Source organism: Siphateles boraxobius, unplaced genomic scaffold (assembly GCF_051911475.1).
Source record: "Siphateles boraxobius isolate OS27281-9 unplaced genomic scaffold, OSU_SipBor_1 32, whole genome shotgun sequence".
NCBI classification, from domain to species: Eukaryota; Metazoa; Chordata; class Actinopteri; order Cypriniformes; family Leuciscidae; genus Siphateles; species Siphateles boraxobius.
Genome location: NW_027508942.1, coordinates 807,247 through 830,905, shown reverse-complemented (window position 1 = coordinate 830,905; position 23,659 = coordinate 807,247). Strand labels below are relative to the sequence as shown.

General features: G+C 37.5%; 1 protein-coding gene across 1 annotated transcript in view; it reads left to right on the top strand.

Moving 5' to 3' along the window:
• Nucleotides 1–222: 222 nt before the first annotated feature.
• slco3a1a (solute carrier organic anion transporter family member 3A1a) overlaps nucleotides 223–23,659 on the top strand; it is a 72,435-nt gene continuing 48,998 nt past the window's right edge. Inside the window, exons 1-2 of the mRNA XM_077194419.1 lie at nucleotides 223–785; nucleotides 13,334–13,772. Of these exons, the coding sequence (XP_077050534.1) occupies nucleotides 648–785; nucleotides 13,334–13,772 (577 nt within the window). The 5' untranslated portion in view covers nucleotides 223–647. The remainder of the gene's footprint in view (nucleotides 786–13,333; nucleotides 13,773–23,659) is intronic.

The window sequence follows — 23,659 nt, the reverse complement described above, 5'->3', positions numbered from 1 at the left end:
ACATTAAAGTGTATGTAATATATGTAAAATAGGTAAACATATGTAAACATATTTAAGATAAGTTAATAAAAGATGGTCGCCAAAACATGTTGTGTTGCACGTAACGATCCGAATTCACCCAGAAAAATTACTGACAGGAATTTAAAACGTGGGTTTGCCCATCAATGTGCCTTTATTTTGAATATACGAGTCAGTAAAGATTCATCTTATGATTTCTGCATCACAGCGCCTCTACCGAGTACCGTATGTCTTTACTGTACAAGACCGACCGGTAGAAACGCTCACAACATATCAGTCATAATGACCGAGGCGGAGAATCAAGCATGCGGACTCGAGCGATGGTGACGGAATACGAGCAAACACTAACGCGACGGGTGCTGGGACAGTCAGAGGGAAATAAACATGTTTGGAGTAAAAACCAGCGACCTTTTATTCTCCGTTTCCGCGATAGAGAGCATAGGAGAGTTTAGTTCGTCTTCATTCATCGGCGTAGTTTCAATGAAAAGTCTGTCAAACGGCACTGATCTGACTGTAAACAACAGTCAGTTGTAGCATAGTACAGATATATCAAGACACACTTGACGTAGCGTTTATTCTCCGTTTACAATAGTTTATAGCTGCGTTTCTTGGCAGTTGGACTGTTCAGGATGCAGGTGAAAAAGCAGAGGAGCGGCGAGGACCCTCAACGGGATGATAAGAAGCCCTCGTGTTTCTCAAATATTAAGATATTTTTAGTGGCGGAATGTGCTCTGATGTTGGCACAGGGCACAGTGGGGGCATACTTGGTAAGTAAATCGATGCGTTTCATTTGGCTTTGGTTAAGTTATACACTTTAGGCTCTGGAAATGACTGTTTGTTCATATTGAACTTACAAAACTTGTTTGGCTCAAAGTTTGACTCATCGTTAATTTGTATCTTCAGTCTTCTTGGGTGCAATTTAGTGCATGAAGCGTGACATGGATGTGACATCTAATCATTTAATGAAGTGAACACATACAGTAGTGTTCATGTAGTAACGTCAGCCTAAAGCGTAGTTGCCTTTACCAGCTGTCTGTGAGAAATAAGATGCCTGGCAAGCTGTGGGCTAGAATGACAGAAAACCTTAGGCCAATCTGGATCATTTTAATCTCCATCAATGCAAAATACCATTATCAATATCACACGAGCAAAAAGTAGGCAACTGTTGGAAGGTGAACTGCTGTAATTCTGCGGCAGGTGCCTGCTGACATACGCGTGATATGTTTCAACTGTTCTATGCTAATTAATCTACAATAACTTCAAACAACTGATAGTTAGATATTTCCTTCCTACCAACGAAAATAGTTCCCAAAGAAGCATCACCATCAAGCTTTGTGTGTGAAGTTCTGTACTGTAGGCTACTTTAGCGTTGGCTAAATGAGTGGAACCGAGAGACAGAACATTTCCCTAGTGACTCAAAGCGTTGCTCTAGATCCACTCCTGCTTTTACATACCGAGCCAGCTATCTCACTAGACTAGAGAGACCTGCTCCTGTGATAGAGTAAAAAAGATGCTTCAATTGTCAAAAAAAACAAAAACTTTTTATTTAAATGTAGACTATTCACAATACAGCACGCAGATTATTGCTTTTATGCAAACATTATAAAAAAAGGACACTTTTATTAAAAAGTTATTTTATTAAGTGGCATAGTATAGGCTAACTCAAATAAACAGTCCCTGACAAAACCAGTGTTACTATGAACCAAAAATAATGATGGATGGATTGGATGCTGATACCAGAATCCAGTACAAGAACTATCTGTTTAAGATATCTGAGAGATATTTTGATTATAACCTTTTTAATATTTAGCCAACACTGGACCCCGAGAAAGTCTTTATCTTGTCATTATTTATTTTAATATACCCCTAACTAAACAAGTGTTACTATGCAGCAAGATAATGTCAATAGTTTGGCATTTATTCAAGATTTGATTGCTTTTGTCAACTCTGCTTATAAATGTTAAACACAACGAAGCGGCTTTGTGGTTGTCTCTGCTTCGTGTCCGAAAAGAAAATTCTCTCATTGCTTGGTGTCATGAGTTGGATACCTCACTATATAGCTTCTTTGATAAGGACGAGATTTGTCCAGCCATGTCCTCCATACCCATGGGATGTCTCTGATGTCTTTGCGAGCTCAAACCATATTTGGAAAGGAAACAATCATTTGTTCTGTGCCAGAAAGCCACAATACATCATGGGAACAGTCTCAAAGGGGTGCACTTGTTGTGGACTGGATTTGTTCCCAGCTTATGGAAATTTTGATGTTTGGAAACCAAATCAACACTTCCATAAAAAAAAAAAAAAATAAATAAAAACTTTGTGGGACTGGAAAATGTAGAGATTGCCCAGATTTATTTTGACAGATAAATAGGGCATTAAACTAAACTTATCCTCCCTGGGGTTTTTTCCATAGACAAATCAGCCATCAAATTGCTTCAAAATATTTCCAAATATGTCTTACTAAAGCAAACATTTGTGTGAAACAGTACAAGTTTGTATATTTAGAGTGATTGTTTAACGTCTAGGTTATACAGAATGGAAGAGATCAATGAAAATGTTTTGTTTGAACCCATTTTTATTTGCTCAAGGTTAAAAATATAATACAATTTTCCATGTAATATTGGACTGAATCATTTAGATTATTACAGAAGCAACTGTAATTCTTGTCCATTTTGAGATGGAGTCTCCACCCTCCTTCACAGAATGACTCAGTGGCTCATTCTTGGACATTGTGTCAGTTTCCTAAGTTTAGCCCCAGCCCTGCGCTTGACTTTGGCCAGTCTGGACTTTCCCCATGTGCTAAGAGACCCAGTCCTGTGTATTTTTTTAATCTCCTGAAAGCTCTCACAACTTGTGTAAATCTTTGCATATAGCTTCCAATATGCATATAGTTAAGCACTCTCTCTGACTGTGATGCAAAATGCTGGGACAGTGTTTGCAAATGACCCTTGGCAGGCATGCCGCATGACATATCCAAACAAATAGATCTTGTTCTTCTAACCTCAACTCATTTAATTTGTGCTTGCTCAGTTTGCCTGTACTTGATACAGTTCCAAGCACAAACATGTAGATGGCTGTATGACATGTATGACCACCATACTTGTGCCTTTAAGATTAGCTGTTTCAGCAAGTATGTGATCTTAGACAGCTTTAAATGCAGCAGTCACAAAAGGTCAGTTTAAAGGTGCCATGTCTAAGAATTGAGTTAAAAATATCCAAAAAATGAGCTACACGCATCAAAAGAATGAGAAGAAATAAGGGCGATGATGTCATTAAAAAAATGACAAGTTATAGTGCTGCAGAGATATCAACCTGAATTAGCATGCTAAATTACTAGCCACGGCCCGACAGGTGTCATAATACCAGTTTCGGCCATGGGGGGCGGTATGCGGGCAACACCAGCCAAACTGCAATACACGAATAACTCGTACGGCTTGTGGGCGTACTTGAACCTGATTAAGGCTGAGCAATTTTATCGATTCTACGATATAAATCGATATTTTTTTTCCCAAGAAAGTATCGATTCTTAAGCCGCGAGTATCGATACATAAGTCCCATTCAAATCCCCGTGTTTACCCCCATTCGCTTTAAAGCTTGGACGTTTTCGGTTCTGCTGTCGGTACTGGAGAAAATAGAAAATACACGTTGGCTAAAATTTATTATTGATATAAAGACGTAATCTTGAACATGTTTATCTCGCCAGCCAATTCTATAAATATAATAATATTAAACCATTTGTCTGTGATGCAATTTTGCTATTCGCAGTCCAGAAGAGAGAGAGAGCGATCTCTCACGCGGAGCCACAGCGCACACAACACGACAGCCCTGCTCAATGACTGACAATGGGGTCAGAACTAAACATTCAAACGTGGTTACACTTTAGATCTGGGATAATGTTCTAATTTTATTTTAGATTTCAACTTTCAGAGATTATAAAAAGAAGATATTTAAGATGAAACCAAACTAACTGCATTATGTCTAGAGCAACTTCCTTCCCATTTCTTCCTAAAACCCAAACGTACCGTCAGAATCAGCACGATCGGTGATTGTTGTAAAATGCAGTCTCTACTGTTGCTAAATTGCGGACGCGTTTAATCATTAAAAGAGCTATTAAAAGCACAAATATCTGCGCAAGAGTTGTTCACAAGGCGACGCGCGCTCTGAAATGGACTGCAACGAGGCAAGAAAAGTATAGGCTACTTAACTTTGGGCTTAATGTGCGCATCTAAACTATCAAATATATATAATAATATAAAAATGACCAGCTCTGAGATTCACTGAAACACAGTTTATTCACATAAACACATTAAAAAAATGATTGGTTGATATTATGTATGAGGAATACATTTCGGTAAGTTGTAGCCTACTGTATCTTTCAACTGTTTGTGTTTTTTTAATATTAGCTAGTAGAGATGAGCGGTTCACGTGCGCTAGGGATCTGTCGTGTAACATTTACAAGCGCCAAAACTGTATTTGTTGTTTGAATTGCGTAATAAAATTGACAGAATCTGAGAGCTGAGATTTTTTATATCATAACTAACCTGCTCTGTCTAGTCTGTCGGTCTCCGTGTCCTCTTTGCTTTGCAATTTTTCTGTGCGTGACAAAATTGATGTGTGGCGTGACTGAGAGCGTGTGAAAAGTGTCAATCGTGTGTGTCTCACTGTGAATTCGTGAGAGTTGGCAGCCCTGAATGGCGCTAGCTTGGTCAACATAAGCGAGTGCTGTCTGTCAAATTAATGTAATTCCAACTAACAATAAAAATGTAATATGAACAAAACGAATATGAACATATTCACTGGTAAAGGTGAAGGGGAGTAGCTTGAAGATGTCATTTTAATGTTCACTTGAAATCAACCAACGTTCCTCTCGAGTCAAAAACGTCCTCTATTAGGAGTTGGCTCAGCTTCGGCTATGGCTCTAGGGTCGTTGTGAAGGTAGGAGCGGAGCATAGAGACTATGCCGTTTCTCGTTTGTTACTCTAGACCAACTCACTTTCTGGAGGTATACTGCCCCCATCTGGTACGGAATGTGGAGTATGAATTGATTTTTTGGCGGACATGACACAAGGCACCTTTAAGAGAGATGTAAAACTAAATGGGGCATAGTAAATTATATGTAGTTTTTCCATAGTTCATATTCTTCTATTAGGAATTAAGAGAACCATTAAAGTCCTGTTTATTTTCTAAATGCATATTATATATATTATTGTGAACAATTCATCTGTGCATATGTTTCATTTTTTAAAATTTTCTCACTTCATAATGTTTAATCATAACTGGATTTTCCTGTGAAAACGACAGACTTCTCTCAGGTATTTAGGACTTCCCAAACCATTTAGTATGTTAAAACCCAGCTCTGCAAGCTCGCATTCATCTGCCCCAACATTTACCATTGTCCAGAAGATTTAATTTATTTTGTGAGTACAAGGGGTTACCGAGATGAGTGATATCAAAGTCCCTTTAAGACAAGTCATTTCTCTCGGCGGCCATCTTTAAAACGCCTCTCGGGGATGTAACTGTTCTCCAAGCTTACGATTAAATTTCATATTTGAAATCACCTGTGAAATCTGACAACAACAACGGTCTCAAATTGTTTCTAAATGCTCGAATCATGACAGAAAACAACATTTTAATGTCATAGCTAATGCGGATGCAGAGTGGAAGCGCTCGTTTGACTGTTTCTATAGGAACTGGAGATTCTAACTGCAGCTGCAATGACGCGATGACTTAACTAGAAGCGTATATATATTATATATTGAGCGTTGCACATTTCCCCATTCAAAACAATACGAGTCACTCAGACCCGTCTTGTTTTTATTATTGTCTTAAAGTGATATTCAGCAGGTCATGTGATCTCAACATGGCTGCCTTCATGAGGCGACTCACTCCAAGTTAAATTAATCAGCTTTTGTAGGATCCTAATATTAGCAGACATTTCATCTCATGCGAGTACACTTAAATATGTTTTTCAATGGTGCAGTTTATTTCTGTATGGGTGAAATGTTTTAATGATGAAAAAGAATGTGTTTATGTTGACAGTTGACAATAGGCTGACCCTGTAAATGACAACCCTTGTTTATTTTCTCATTACATTTTCTTTTGAACTGTTGGGATGGATACTTTGAGCATTTATACCAGCCAGCTATCTATCTCATTCTTTGAAATTATTGTATTCAATCATCAGACATGCTTTGTAATAATACCAATATTATAACTGTTTGGATTTTCTTACTGGTACAGTCTTCTGCTTTAATTTGTTCTAAAGAACATTTCCACTGTATTTAAATCAACAACTGTGGTTTATGCCATACAGAATAAGGAATTTATGAAAAGTTACTGTTTTCTATTGGTCCACCATCTCTTCACAGAAACCTCAATTCATGGAAAGTACTTCTGTTGTTCTGTTTCCTGTCATACTGATAAGGCAATGCTGCATCTCTCTCATGTTCAAAATCAAACACAAATTGCTGAAGGATGCCTGGTAGCCGCACATGTTCTTGAAAACATTTCACGCTTGAGTGATGCAGACTGGTTGTTCTGCACAATTTGTCATTGCTTATTATGTAAGCTTGACTTGACTCAACAATAACATGATAGACACTTTTGTCTCATTGTTCAGTCATTCATAGTCTTGCTATAATAATGGGGTTTCATGTTGAAAGATTAGAGGGCAATGGGTGTGAGCATGTCAGGGTGGAGTCAACAGAGATTTGGCATTAGCTGATGCTGCTGACTTGTTAAATGTGTCTTGGCATTAAAGTTAGCAGCCTATGTGCCCTATTGCAGTGGCACTGTCTGGCACTGATGTATGTATTCAGTGAGACCCAGCTATTTAGTCAACAGGTCTCAGCAGGTTGGCACAGACTCTGAGGCAAAGCAGAAAGTGTAGGCAGGTGGGGGATGTGGCCTGTCTGGTCCTTTCGCCATGCTTCCAGAACTTGTAGGCTGGCACATATCTTTGGTTCTGGCAACTGACCAGAGCCAGTGTGAATAATACAAAAGCACACACATATTTGTGACCCGTCACGGAAAGCAGTGACACAAGTCGGCAGCACAACTTGCGAGCAAAATGAGAAACAAGCGTTTTTTTCCAAAATTGGTGATTTCCGCTTTTTTGCAGAATCTGTTAGTTGAGATCATGAAGAAGCCTCTCCATGTTTGAGATAACAGTATTGGTATATTCAAAAGCGTACATTTTGAGGTTGAAATCGGCTTGTTTTTCGGAGATTCTAGCATGCAGTAGGGGCGTGTCATTGTCTGTGTGTATTTCCATACTGAATAGCCGCCGGCGCTTTTGCCCCCGCCCCCCAACAGCGTGGCTACTTAATTATGCAGCGCTCTAGCCGGCTCTATCTGATATCAAAATTCAATGAAGATGGACGCCGCAAAGAATGTCGCAGACGAGCTGAACCGTGGCCGTTACAACGAAAATGTTTTGAAGTACTTCTTCGACAAGCCGGATGCTTATGAACAAGCGTTCACTGATTCTGAAGACGATCTGAGCGACGATGAAAGTGGCATGATAAGACTGAATAATATCCCTAATCTACAACTGAGCGAAGATGAAGACGAGGAAGAATGTATCGGACTGGCGTCAGACGAGTTGGACCGTAAGATATCAGAGGCTATATCGATAGTAACATTTGATGGGGATATAGATAGAGAAATGGGGAAAATCCGTAACTTTGACTGTAAATGTTACACGAGGAGAAAAGAGAACTCTCTGCACGGGAGACAGTCTTGTAGCCAGAAGCCTGCTCCAGACATTATGTACAACATACGGCTGGATTCTTTAGCTGTGGAAAAAGAGTGGCAGGACATGCGAATTATTGGACATTTAGAGGCAAACAGACGCACAGTGCAAACTTCGGAGATGGTTACATCCACAAAGAAGACCCCGACAAAGAGAAAGTGTGCCCGAACGACTTATTTCATTGGAGGCAACGAGATCTGCAAGAATACTTTTCTGTTTCTTATGGGGTGAGTTTCCATAAACATCAAAGTTTGTCGTTTTAAGTTCATTCTAAGTTCAGCTCATGTTTGCAATCGGCGCGCAGAAACTCGACAACAACAACAATAACGCCTGCCATGAGTGTCACAAGACTTTAATTGTGGCTCATGGTACTATACCATCCAAATTATAGCTAACAGCATATTCTATAATCTATTCCATGCTGTTTTAAAATTAATTTATGCAGTAATTAAACTTAGCTACTGCACAAATAATAATACCACATCTAAATGAAAATACACCATTACAAATGTAACTTCTGTATTCAAAATCTTCAATGTTTGTAAGCATTAACTGTAACGTTACCAACATTTTTAAAAGTAAAAGCACAACATATTTCTTAATATTAGCTACTGCCCAGCATATATATATATATATATATATATATATATATATATATATATATATATATATAAAATCACATAGCACATCCTGTTTCTGATTTTAACATTCTCTAGAGAGTTTATCTTATTTTTTATTCAGTGTACATAAGAGTTGCCTATACAGTTTTATCGGTAGATGCTAAGAGACCTTTATTTATTACCTGTTTGCAAACTTTTTTTTTTCTTTGATGGCACATTTTCCTGACCTTTTTGCTCCCCCCTGTGCTTTACAGCTTTACAGGGGGGAGCTTTACAGGGGGTATGGCTTATCTAAATGAGATGTAAATGAGCCCTATTGTCACTCCCAGCAGCAGAGAGAGGTGAGAACTGCACAATCTTTTGAGGCTGTTTTCTCCCCTTTTAGCTTTTTTGTGTGCCTACCTTCAAATGGCCACAACTTCTCCAAATATTATCAGATTTCCATGTGTTACACATCGTTGGAAAGCTTTGAGACTACAGTTTCAGAATCTGTGAATAACTCAAAATGCTCCAAAACCGACTTGTGTCCCTACTTTCCGTGATCGGTCACATTTATTTAAGAGACAAAAATTAACAAGAAATCCATTTCGTTGCCCTTATTAGTAAAGATTTAACTGAGTGCATGGACAATGCACTATATGTATAAACTGTCCCAGTTAAACTTAATGTTGTCACATTTTCCTGGTTAAATAAACATTACTTTACATTACATCAAAAAAGAAACCAAATACAAATCTTTTTTTCCCCGTATTGTTGTGTTTATGAAACTCAGAAAGTATAAATCTCATCAAGTTAGTGTTTTAAGGATTTTTACATTTATTCCAAAATAATAACTTAAGAAAGGCAGTAACAATTTAAACAATTTAATGTTTTTGGATATTAAAAATCCAATGTTAAAATGAGGGGGCCACAATACCACTTTTTCCAGAACGAGCCCGATACTCGTGCGATACTTTCATTTTTAGTATTAGCATTTAGTATCGATACTTGTAGTTTTAATGCATTTTTAAAAATAGTGGTCAGAGAAACCAAAAGAATATGATTTGGCTTAGCAAATAGATATTTCCTTCAGTTATTTTCATGCCTAATTATGCATTGGAGGGAATGTTTTGTAGGAGCTGCTGTTACTTTCATTATTCATATAATTGCTCTATCATTTTTTGTCTTTAATTTAATAGCAGCAAGGTGAATATTTAGAGTTGCTCCAGCAGGGCTCAACCAGTCAACAGCAGTGAGAGATTTTCTCTTTGTCTTTTGTTGTGCTCTAAGCGATGTCACACGTTTTTTAGGCCAAACATTTTTTGTCACATACAGCAAACATCTCCTCACTATCCGCTAGCTGCCTGTCCCCTGAACACACTGTAAAAAAACGCGGTCTCTGCAGACACCCCTGGCTCCACAAACGGCAACAAAAACAAACTGGGCTAACCCGCACCACGGGTAAATATAACAAACTTTTCCAGCCAACCGGCAAGAAGGATGTTGGGGTGGGGTTTGGGGGGTTAGTGCGCGGATGAGGAGGAGGGAGGGTCTAGCTAGCCTGCTTTTTATTTTTACAATACTTCGAACGTCAACAAGAATTGACGTTACCCAACATCGCTTAGAGCACCTTTAAGATTAACATTAAGGACAAAGGTAGCAGTAGGTTTATTAGGCTACTGTCCCTTTAAGAGCTGCACATATCCAACTATTGCACATGCATTTTCCTTTCAATTGTTTACGTTCACATAAGACAAAACCTTCTATGTTTCACAAGGATACTTGCCTATACAGGGATTTTGACATAATTTTGTGTGAATTTGTCCACATGTAAGAGAACATCTCTTTTTGATGATGAATGGGGTTCCCAGTCTAATGACGCCACCTCGGTTGTCTTTTCGAGTGCCCTGCCTAAGTCTGAGCTCCCTGTTGTTAGACTAGAACGGATGAAGGACTCCTACTTAACACAGGAATACCAAGGTACACTGGGAAGTATATCTCAGAAGAGATATACACAATGCCTACACGAAGGGAGGACTTAGGAATACACATATGGCCCGAGAGGGGGTAACATATGAAGAAACACTAGAGTATCCAGCCCGTAGGGTGGAATCTTTCAACTACAGGGGTGGCAAGGTGGCTTGACCATGACCATGCACATGGAGGCATCTAGCCAACGCGAAAGCTGCCGCAGGCATAGACTCTCATGCCAAAGACGCTGGGGTCCTGTCCAGGAGCATGTCTATTGCACTTGGCACCCCAGCCCGTGGCGGAGGCATCTGTATATACAACAGTTCGCCTGGAAACTCGTTCTAAGGACACTCCGGCCCGTAGAGAACGGAGGTTCATCCACAGAGTTAAGGTCTGACGGCAGGTCGGAGTAACTGATTCTCAGAGCATGCCTAGTTGCCATGCCCACCTCGGGACTCAATCACGAAGCCAAAGCTGAAGCGGTCTCATATGAAGCAATCCGAGCGGCGTAGCTGCGGATGCCATATGCCCCAGGAGCCTCTGAAATAACTTCAGTGGAACCGCACTCTTGCCCTCGAAGTGTCTCAGGCAAGTCAGCAGTGACTGCGCGCACCTGGTCGCTTTGTTTGCACACCTGGTCTCGAGAGTGAGCTAGGATCAGCCAGTCGTCGAGATAGTTCAGGATGCAAACCCTGTGTTACCGTAGCGGCACAAGGCCTGCCTCGTCGACCTTCGTGAAGATGCGAGGAGACGCGTCTCTCCCGAATGGGAGAACCGTGAACTGGTATGCCCACCCCTCAAAAGCAAATCGTAGAAACGGTCTGTGTCAAGGAAGAACGGAGACATGAAAGTAGGCGTCCTTCAGGTTGATCGGTGCAAACTAATCCTGTGGCCACACACATTCGAAAATGCGTTTGCCCGTGAGCATCTTGAACGGAAGCCCGTAAAGGGAACGGCTCAAGACGCAAAGGTCCAGGATTGGCCGTAACCCACCGGCCTTCTTGGGTACAATGTAAGAAGGGGCTGTAGAAGCCGGACATCATTTCAGCTGGAGGGACGATCTCGATCACACCTTTCGCCAGCAAGGTAGCGACCTCCGCACGCATGACAGGGGCATTGCCACCGACCATAGTGTAACGGACTCCGCGGAAGCGGGGAGGAGATCGTGAAAACTTAATCAGAGTATATTAAGACAGAGCTTGTATAGTGGTCTTCTCTAACCCTTTTTGTTAGAAAGATATTCTAAATGTAAAGCATGATTATAGGCAATGGCCAAATAACTATGATATTCAAAATGTGTCGACAGCATGAACAGTATTTTGTTTCTTGCAGTTTATCTAAGTCATACTGTATACCAGCTGTTTAACAGTGTGGAGTGTGATGTATTTTGCCTGTTTCATATTACTAACTGAAACACGAGACCTTTAAGTCAAGCTTGTAGTGGACTGCAAATGTGTCATGAACATCAGTTCTGCACAAAAATTACTGTTAGACAGTCCAAGGTTTCCAATTAAATTGCACCAGGCTAACTACAGGAAACTGAGTTAGAGCAAATCAAATTAGCAGAGAGTTATGACAACAACATCACTGCTCTATGTATAAGGCTCACATTAAACTCATTATTCACATCAGGCATTTTAACTGTTAAGGAATATCTTACATGCTCCAGCAGTGTGTCAATGTATCTATTAGCAGCAGCAAAAAATGGCAACATTTAGCTATCTAACATCCGTTGATATACAGTAGGAGAAAGCATTGTTATGTTTCCATGGACAACAGTGTATAATTTAACAGCTATAACACAAAAGTATTTTTCCACTTAATAACCTTGTTTAATTCCACGACTGACCAATCAGAATGAAATATTCCGGAGAGCTTGGCAACTAATCGAGTGAATATTATCTTATCCATCAAATTGAAATGATCTCTCCTGTCAAAGGAATCTGTAGTGCAGCATGGGGAGATTTGCAAAGACCACAATGTGCAGCATCTGAGAGAGGCCTGGAGTTGGCTCGCTCTGAGGAATAGGATTATAGTAAAGAGCGTGGCCTCAGTAACATGCTCTTTTCACAGCCATGGCATATTTGTTGCTCCAGCTCAAAGCTGCTTCATTAAAGTCCTGTGGTTCCTCTTCAAGGCTGCCTGGCATTATTTCCCTTCCACCAGCTATTTCTGTCATAGGCCTTGATAATTAATGTGTGACAAGTAGCATGTCAATGATTGAAAAGATTTGTCAAAACAATTGTTTTACAGTGTCATTAGTTCTCTTCTTTGACATGGGTTTAATATCCTTGTATTCCACCCTTGTTGGAATAGCTGGGTTTGGTTTGATTGGAGATTTTATCTCATTTTGTGATCTTGTGTAAATATTAGCAAATATAATAAAGACAGTTTCTTCGCTGATCTTTACCGCCACGTTACCTCTCCAAGATGACTCAGTTTAAATTAGATTTGTTTAAGGTGGAATTTGACTTCAGTACAATACCAGCCTCAGGCATGTATAATGTCATAAAAGATTTATATTTCAAATAAAATAACTATATATATATATATATATATATATATATTTTTTTTTTTTTTTTATTCATCAAAGGATCCTGAAAAAAAATCTAAATGAGCGGCAAATGATCCTATTAGAATAATTTTTGAAGGATCATGTGTCATCGAAGACTGGAGTAATGATGCTGAAAATGTGCATCATAGGAATAAATTACATTTTAAAATATATTAGAACAGAAAACTGTTATTTTAAATTGTACTGATATTTCACAATATTACTGTTTTTACTGAATTTATGATCAAATAAATGCAGCCTTGGTGAGCATAAGAGACTTATTTAAAAAAATGTGTGTGTGTATATATATATATATATATATATATATATACAATAATTTATACAATTTCATGCATGGAATTTTATGGTAATATTTTACCTAAAACTCCAATATTGTCAGAACATTATAGTAATTCTTCTGCTTTGTTTATTTCTTAGGTGAGCGTGCTGACCACACTGGAGCGGCGCTTCAATCTTCAGAGCGCTGATGTGGGCGTCATTGCCAGCAGCTTTGAGATCGGCAACCTGGCCCTCATTCTCTTTGTTAGTTATTTTGGTGCTAAAGCCCACCGTCCTCGGTTAATTGGCTGCGGAGGTATTGTCATGGCTTTGGGAGCGCTTCTCTCCGCATTACCTGAATTCCTCACCAGTCAATACTTGATCACAGACACATGGAGCAAGGAATTGGGGCGAGATGTGTGCTCCAACACCTCTAAAATTGATGAAACATGTGGGAATAGAGCCAACACCAACATGATGTACCTACTTCTGATTGGAGCCCAGGTGCTGCTGGGTATTGGTGCAACGCCTGTTCAGCCCCTGGGTGTGTCCTACATTGATGATCATGTGCGAAAGAAAGACTCCTCTCTCTATATTGGTAAGTAAGCATAATGTTTCCTACGAGCTGGGGTTTTAATGCAGTTTACATAGCCACCGGCATCTGTTTTTGCACAAGTAAATTGCAACTGAATTATTTAAGGAAAAGCATGTATCTCCTCTAGGGCATAGTAAGTAAAAACTGATTGTCAGGATTATTTATTGTGGTTTCAGGCCTTCCGATGGCAAGCCAAAAACCACTGATGTATTAAAGCGGAACAACAAATAAGAAAAGGTTGAGCTGTTGTGTGGCAGAAAGCAGCATGTGCACAAAAGTCAATAAGAAAAAAAAAAAAGCATGTGCGTGTGTGCAACCGTGTTTTGTTTTATATTGTTTGTGACCACAGCTTTCACTATTATAATCAGCAGGTGTGCAGCGCTGGGAGGGTTTTAAACATAATTACTTTTATTTTGTATGTGTGGGGAAGAAGGTCATGGAAAAAGAGCTTGACACACAATATAATGACTTCTATGGGAGCAGTATATACACATACACAGTGTATATATAGTCTCATTTACACTGCTGTTTGTGGTCCTTAAGAGTTTTTTAAAATAAATTATTACTTTTATCCAGCAAGGCTGTATTAAATTTATCAAAAGTGGCGGTAATGACTTTCACATTATTACACACAAAAAAACTATTTCAGATAAATGCTTCTCTTTTGACATTTCTATTCATCATGGAATCCTGAAAAAAACTGTTTTACAGTTTCCAGAAAAATATTAAACCAGCATAACTGTTGACAACAATGATAATAATAAGATCTGGTATCAGCATTTGAATTATTTTTCAAATAATCATTTTGATGCTGAATACTTGAGTAATGGCTGTCATCGCAAGAATGAATGGTATTTTAAAACATATTAAAATGAAATAAAAAACAGTTACTTCAAATTTTAATAATATTTCACAATATGACTTTTATTTTTGTGGAATAATATTAAAATTTAATTAAAAAAATTAATTTGTTTAAATAAATGCAGCCCGAGTTGGCATAAAACTTTGACCATTTTGACCAAAAAAATTTGACCATTATTGACCATGAATTTTGAACAGCAGTGTGTGTATATACCCATTCTGGGAGTTGCAGTTCCAGAGAATTCTGATATTCAATCTTATTAGAATAGAATCTTAGTAAATTAAACACCAGACAGAACATGATTTTAATATTGTCTTCAGTAGAAAAGCGTGTGACTGTAGCTCACTTGGTTGATTTTCCAGTTGTCAGGGTGACAAGAACAAGACAAATTTCATGTTCACAAATAACAAGTAACCTATCTCATTGGTACAGAGAATCTTATCAAAGCACACAGATTTCACAGAGTCTCAAAGAAGCCGGGCCATGGTTTGTTTCACATGCATGCATCTCAGTGATGAGGAAGAGTAGATAAGTGTTGAAAAGGAAAAAGTGTCCCTGTTTGATGCTGTGATGCTTCGCAGGTTCCACATCGAAAGGGATGTGGAATTTAAAATGATAGATTTTGTGTCACAGTTGAAATGTCATTGCATTAGATACAAAATATTACATCTAGTGACATTTGCAAACAAATGATCATCGCATTTTCATGTTCTGCTAATGCTTGACAATCATGAAGTCTTAATTTTGATTATTTATAATTTAAACTTCAAGTTCTGTGTGCTTGTACTGTCTTGTTTTAAAAATAAATTCCTCTTGCTTTAATAGTTTGTCATGTGATTTATATAAAACATACATTTAAGTTTGACATAAAGGTCCACTTCTAATACAGTTTTAGAGTGTTTAAGGCATTGATTGTATTTTTCTTTAGGGTTTATTCTCAAGTTGTGTAAGATCCTCTCTTCCATTTCCCGTTCATCTCTGTTTCTTACCTCAGCTCCTGTTCAAAGTTCAAACCAGCATTTCAAAAGGCTTTTTGGCAAGCGTAGTGCTTGTTTGACTGTTCAGTGCAGTATAGGAAATGGACACACACTGATTTCTGTTTGCAAGCTCAGAGGGAGATTTGGAGCTGTGCTCCTCCGATAAGCTGCACAGCAGAGTTTGAAGCAAACAAGCAGCGTTTCGTTTGAGAACAATGCAGTATTGTAGTGAAGGCTGCACTCAGCTGATCGTCTAAATCCCTGTGCTGCAGGCATGGCATGTGCTGCATGAATGGGCCAGATTGTTCAGACATCACCCAAGATTTTTTTTTATACACGTACTGCTAATATATTCTCCATTTGCAACATAGCTTGTGTAATTGTTTTTCCTCCTGTTGTTCAGTGTCGTTTGCATTGCAATGCACACACTTTGGCTAAATGCTTGCTTCAAATTACATGTTTTACTTTGTCATTAGTTCTCTTCTTGACATGGGTTTAATATCCTTGTATTCCACCCTTGTTTGAATAGCTGTTTGGTTTTATTGGGGATTTGATTAGTTTAGTCTGACATGCCATTTCCATGTAGATCACATTTTGTGATCTTGTGTAAATATTAGCAAATATAAAGACAGTTTCTCCACTGAACACGTTTAAAATAAACTAGTCGATCTCCAGAAGTCTAACAAGACACGTTGATAGGTGGTGCAGAAAAAGCACATTGAAGCAATGCATTTTGATCTATTGTAATGTTTGTGGTTTATGTCACAAGTTTGATGGTCTACCATTTGGCAGAGATATTTTTAGAGTAGCTGTTAGGTTAGCCTTCATTCAGTGTTTGAGAGTGCTCTGGACTAGAGCCAGACGATTTATTGAAAATATTGCGCCCTTTTCCTGGCAATTCAAAATGTAACACTATACTGCAATGATTTTAATTCACACTTTTGGTAATTAATTAAGTCTCCAAAAGATTGACCCGAAGACTAATTTCAAGACTCAGAGTGTTAAGGCATTTTAATAGCTCTGATAAACTTTGATAATAAAAATGGCATGGTTAATAACTTTTTTATTATATATATATATATATATATATCGTTCAAAAGTTTGGGGTCACTAAGATTTTTGAAAGTGATTTCAAAACTAAACATTTCAGATTTTTTTTGCATTTATTTGATTAAAAATACGTGTAAAACAGTTATATTTATTAGTATAATTAATTATTGTAATGGTGAAGCTGAATTTCCAGCAGAATTTTCTTTAGTGTCACAAGATCTTTCAGAAATCATTCTAATACTGATTTGGTGATGATCAAGAGACATTTCTTATGTTCTTAAGTTTTTTGTGGAAATATTAAGATAACATCTTTACAGGATTCTGCATTCAACAAATGAACATCAATTGAAAAGTGTTGATTTGAAATAGAAATATTTTGTAACATTATATAAATGCCTTTACTGTCACTTTTGAATTAATTTATTGCATGCTTGCCGAATAAAAGTATACATCTCTTTTACGGACCCCAAACTTTTAAATAGTAGTTTATATATTTATTATATTGATTAGAATATTATACATTATGTATTTATATATAGTTATTATTCAGTTAGTTATAACCAGTGTTGGGCAGTAATGCATTACTAGTAACGCATTACTGTAACGCAGTTACTTATGACAGTAACTCATACTGTAACACATTACTTTTTAAATAAATTAACTCCGTTACCATATGGTGCGTTGTCCGTTACTTTTTTAAATTAATTAATTTTGGCTGAAGTGTAGCCTACAGCCTAACCTGTCTGCAGCAGCGACGCATTGTAGGATTGGTGGTAGGGTTGCTTGCCACCCGTCCCTTTACAAGTAAAATGATCTGTCCCGTATCAAATCAATAAGGGAAGCAATTTGTCCTGTATTTTACATAAGGCCCACACATAGCCTAGTTGGATAAAAACATAAGGATTTACTATACTAATAGTAAATAGCCTATAAAGAAATCAATTTCACAATAATGTTACATTATGATTAGAATCAAATGAATTTTGTCCATTTTCTAAGCTTAGAAAATGCACATTTATACGGGCTGAATTTTATAGGCTTAAATTTTGTTTAGTAATTCTGTGAATTACACTGCACAAACCAAAGTAATACTACCCACCGGATGAAGAAGGGTAGGCTCTCAGTCTCCACAGAACAAAATATTTATTTTATTTTATTTTTAGTGTTCGCATTTATGAGGAAGAAACAATGTTACGGACGTAAGAGTTCTCCGTACGTGAGCGCTCTGAAAGCGGCACTAAAATATGCTTTAAAACTTTCACAGAGACATCAAACAGAAAGCACAAAACCTTTCTTTAAAGTGAATTTCGTTTTGTATTAATTGTATCTTAATTTTAATCAATGTTTCATCAACCAATTGCCTGGATTTAATAAATAAGAAGTTAATATAGCAGACGATAGATAATCACGAAACGGAGGTGCGAGCGCGTGAACTGGAGCTGGTCTCATATATGAACCGAAACTCGGCGTATAAGGTAACCTACTTGCCTCACAGATATGTCTACTTTTAAACAGAACAGTTCAAAACGAAAACAGACTACAGACTGCTCTCTGCTTATGTAATCCGTATGAAATGTGCATTTCTCTCTGGCGCGTCTACTGCGAAGATCGAGAGTCAGCATAGCGAGTCACCTCAGAAATCCTTGGGATATATTCAGTTTGTGCTGGTCTGACTTAAATAAAATACTGTTTAAAAATTACTTTCTGTTTAAGTCAGTTTTGTGTTTGTGTAGACCATAATGCATAAAAGAACATTAATGGGAACATTAAAGAATGTTTTTTTTAAAGTAACTAAAAAGTTACTTTTAACAGTAATGCATTACTTTTTGGTGTAAGTAATCAACAAAGTAATTAAGTTACTTTTTGAATGAAGTAACTAGTAAATGTAACTAGTTACTAGGGCTGCAACTAACGATTATTTTGATAATCGATTAATCGGACGATTATTTTTTCGATTAATCGATTAATCGGATAGAAATTAAATTAGATTTTTTTTTTATTATAACTAAATAAAACCGTAAATCAGGGTATTTATGTGTAAAAGTGTACTTTAAAAAGTGCAAAAGCCACACATTGAGTTTTACTAATATCAATATTTGCATTGTTTTTAATGATAATTGCTGATGGCAAGTTGACAAACATGATTATTGTTAAAAAAAATGATATCCAACATATTATGTTTTAACACAATTTTTGTTAAAACAAATTTACACAGACATGTTGTTCAGATGTGAATATCTGAACTAAAAACAAACTAAAAACATCTAAAATATATAATTCATTTAATTTTTATTTAAAATTAATTATATATAAGGAATATAAGGATAAAGAATATAATATATATTATATATAATATATAAAAGAATAATATAAGGATAAATTGATTAAATAAATATAGAAAGACTGAAAACAATTGTGTGAACGTAGAGCCGCAGTAGATCGCGTTTGAAAAACAATTAAAACTTAGTAGACAAATGCTATAAAAAGAGAACGGAATGGAGGTAACGTTACCCAGCAAGCTAACAGGCTTGAGTAAAGGACAGGAGAAATTATGCATTAGTGCACAAGCATTCGCTGAAAACCACTGAGTACAGTGACTAAAAAACAATATTTTACTGCTGCTGTTATTAACTGCCTTTATATTTAGTGCTTCACTTTGTAAAGACCGTTTTAATTTAACCTATTTCTGCGGTAGCGCTATTTTAATCCATCACTTACGTTGCGAGCGAACTGATTGTGCAACCTGATGCTCAAGACAAAATACAGACATCCCAAGATCCCGGAAGTCCCGGGAGTCTCCCGCATATTGATTGCGGCTCCCTGATGCCCGCGAATTAGTTCAAACTCCCGAAATCTAGAGCGCGCAAGCAAGAGCGCGCATGCGAGACAGAAGAGACTGCTCCAAACCGTGTAGCGCGCGCGCTCGGCAGAGCGCCTGAGGGAGAGAGACCTTGCGTGTGTGTGCGTACCAGTAAACGCTCCCCGTGACGTAAGCAGACCAACTAATCGATAATGACATTCGTTGACAACGATTTTCATAATCGATTATAATCGATTTTATCGATTAGTTGTTGCAGCCCTACTAGTAACTATATCTTAGTAACTACCACAACACTGGTTATAACATAGTTAATTAAGTTATATTATTTTTATGAAAAAATAAAGAGAATATTTCTTTAACTATATCACCCAGCTGTATTGTGTATTCACACATAGGCCTTATAATAGCCTGTTACCGTTTACATTTTATGAGTTCAGACAAACCGCATCATTGTGTCTTTTATTGTCTGTCAGCATCATTGAATGTGGCTTCCAGGTCAGCCTGAACCCAGACATATTCTTATCTGCACTCCTGCGGCCTGAACGTCACATTGCACTCATGTGTTTCTGTACGCCCATGCACTCTCCACAGTGAAAAGCCTTTATTAGTGGAGCACACTGTGAGACCTTATTGAAAGTTTTCGTTAGTAGATTTAGTGTTGTAACGCTCTCAAAAAAAAAAAAAACAGGAAAGAGAAGAGCCTTAATGAAAGAGGTTTTGATACACAACTTAGTTTTCGGGTGTCTCTGTTATTATCCATCAAGTGCTATACTTAAAATAAGTGCTAGCCACTAAATGGATAAAGCTTTTATCCTCAGGAAAGCTGTTTGAGAAATATGTTAATGTTGGATGAGACAATTACCACCTGTTGGCCATAGCAAGCAGAGAAATTATATGATGCATCTTGTTGCATATTCATATGAAGTTGTTTATCGAAGGATAAAAAGCTTCATATGAATATGCAATAAGATGCATCCATGGCATGCAGGTGTTTTCTAATAGCAAATTAGGGCAATTTGTGTCCATATCCATCTTTGCATACGTCTTTGCATACCCAAATAAGAAAAGTATGCTGCTCTGGTGTGTGATGTTATGGGAAATGTTCTGTTGGGAAACCCTGGATTCGACTATTCATGTGGACGTAAATTTGACACGTGGCCATACACAGACCAGGTATACCCCTTCATGACAATAGTGTTCCCTGGGGGAAGTGTCCTCTTTTACAGATTAGTCAGGAGTGGTTTGAGGACCATGATGAAGAGTTCAAGGGGTTGCCCTGGCCTCCAAATTCCCCAGATCTCAATCCAATTCTGCATGCGTGGGAGGGGCTGGAGCAAAAAGTTCGATCCACGGCGCCTCCAACTTGCAACTTACCGGACTTGTAAGATCTTCTGCTAACGCCAGATACCACAGGACACCTTCAGCGGTCTTGTAAAACCCATTTCTTGGTGAGTTGGCACTGTTTTGGCAGCACACGGTGGACCAACCACATATTAGGCAGGTGGTCTTAATGTTTTAGGTCATGTTTGTATGGTTTATGTCACTGTAGCAGTCATTTTTAAAGTATTATTTATGTACAGTCAACCATCCAGAATGTCAAGTCAGTATGGAATACACAAGCACTTTGTTTTACACGTGTCTGTAGTTCAAATGACTTCTGGAGGATCTCTGTAGGAGTGGAGACGTAATTACAAAATGAGGTAGGAATGCTAACCAGCCAGCCGTGAGGTTGGTCTGAACTGGCCCAGCAGCACACGCATACCGCACAGCCCTATGAAAAACAACTCCCACGGGGGGAGCTTGGCTTTTTCTGCTTCCTTACAGTAAGCCTCCCACAAATCTACCCGCCGTACCAAGGGCTTTTCATCAGCAAACGCACAGATTTAAGCTATTAGTTCACTATTAGCCCTGCTACTCATTTTAGTTGTTGAATACATGAGGAGACTGTGTATGCGGAGCGGTGTGCTCGTAGCCACCTTTAATAGGACCAGAATGTCTGTTACACAATTTCTGCAACACTGCATCAAACACACTTCACGTCTAGCAACTGCAGCTCTATTTAGCATAATTTTGACTTTTTATCTGACATTGTGATTTTATTTCTCACAGAACTATTTCTCTTAATTATTACTTTTTAATCTAGGAATGTAGTATATCTATGAATTGCAACTTTGATTCTCATAACTGGGACCTTTAATATTTTTTTTGTATTGTGACTATATCTTAAACTGTATCTTATATCTCTCAATTGAAAAATTATTACTATATCTCGCTTTTGCAACATTTTTATTTATTTATGACTATATCTCACAATGTGACTTATTATCTTACAACTACACATCTTTGTATCGTAATTATCACTTTATATCTCAAAATTATAATCTCACAATTCCAACTTTTGTTTCTTGCCATTTTGACTGTCTCACATTTACAATACTTTTTCATAATCAAGACATCTCATAATGTCTTTATACCTACTCATTGTTTGGGGTAACGCATTACAAGTAACGCAAATTATGTAATCAGATTATATTTTTCAAGTAACAAGTAAAGTAACATTATTTATATTTGCTGTGAATGAACCTTTCCATTAGCCAAAAATATAACTTTTTTTATATATTTTTTTAAAACAAGCAAGCAAGCCCATCCCAGGTAACTCGATTAGTTACTTTTCAGGGAGTAAAGCAAAAAAGTTACACATTACTTTTAAAAGAATCGTTCCCCAACACTGTATCTACTCTATCAATTGCTACTTTAATTCTCATAACTAGGACATAATATCTTGCCATTGTGACTTTTTTTGTATCATGACTTTATATCTCAAATTGTGACTAAATATCTCACAAAACTATCTTGCAATTTCACATATTTATTATAATTATGACAACATATCTCACAAATGCAGCTTTTATTTCTTGCAATTTTGACTTGATATCTCACAATTATAAAAACTATGAGTTTCTCTCACAATGTATTTATATCTATCAATGGCAACTTTATTTCTCATTATTGTGTCTATATCTCTCAATTGCAACTTCTTGTAATTGTGACTATTTCACAATGTGACATAATTTGTTTGCATCGTGACAACATCTCACAATTCTTTTTAATTCTGATTTTATATCCTAGATGTCTGAAAATTACAACATTTTTTTTGTCTTGTGACTTTATCTCAAAATGGAACTTATATCTTCCAATTGAAACTTATTTCTTGCAATTTTGTCATTTATTCCACAATTTTTTTTTTTTATAATTCAGATTTTATATTTCACAAAACGTGGATAAATATCTCGCAGTTGCAACTTTATTTCATGTAATTGTGACTTTATATGTGATAATGTGACTTTATATTTCACCGTGAGACTTAACATCCTGCAGTTATGACTTAAGATGACACTTTTTAAATCAGACCTGCATGTAAACAAAGCTTTTGTATGGTAATCTTGTTTTTAGTATATTAACATTTGGGCATTTGACTAAAATATACAAATACAGACAGGGTTCAGGATTCAAAATGAACACTGTTCCCAGAGCTCCTGTAACCTTTTGCAGTCCATTTCTAATTTTGGATCTTCCCACAGGGGCTTGACTGCAGGAATTCACAGCATGTTCATGCAGGGATCAGGGTATTGCCATGACTTGAACGCCACCGAACTGGCTCTCCATGCTTTACAAGCTTTTACAGTGTCAGTAACATGATTCCTGTATGTTGACTCAGATGATTGGATTCATGTAGCCCAAAGACAGTGAGGGGACAGCAGCTGTAGACAGAGCTTATTCAAACACATTAGCCAGCTCATGTTGAATATAACATTTCTAGGTACTGATGAAAATCCATAAATTCACAGAAATTTCCTGACAAATCTGAACTGTGGGATCTGAAACTCTGATTTGCTGAAGAGAATCATCAAAACAGGAAAAAAAGTCCTTATACTATAGGGTTCAGGAAGACAATAAATAAGTAAAAGTCTGCAATAAAAGACTGAAATATGTCGTTTTATGTAGTCAAGTGCAGACTGTAACTATCACAGTGACAGACGTGAATGCTTTGTTTTTGTCTCTGGTTTGGAAGACTTAACGCAGTCCTGCTCTGGGCTTCGTTACACCTCCCAGGCTGAAGTAAATATGACAGAAAAGTGGCTAATGGAGGCAGGAGAGACGAAGTTCCTGCTTTATTCTG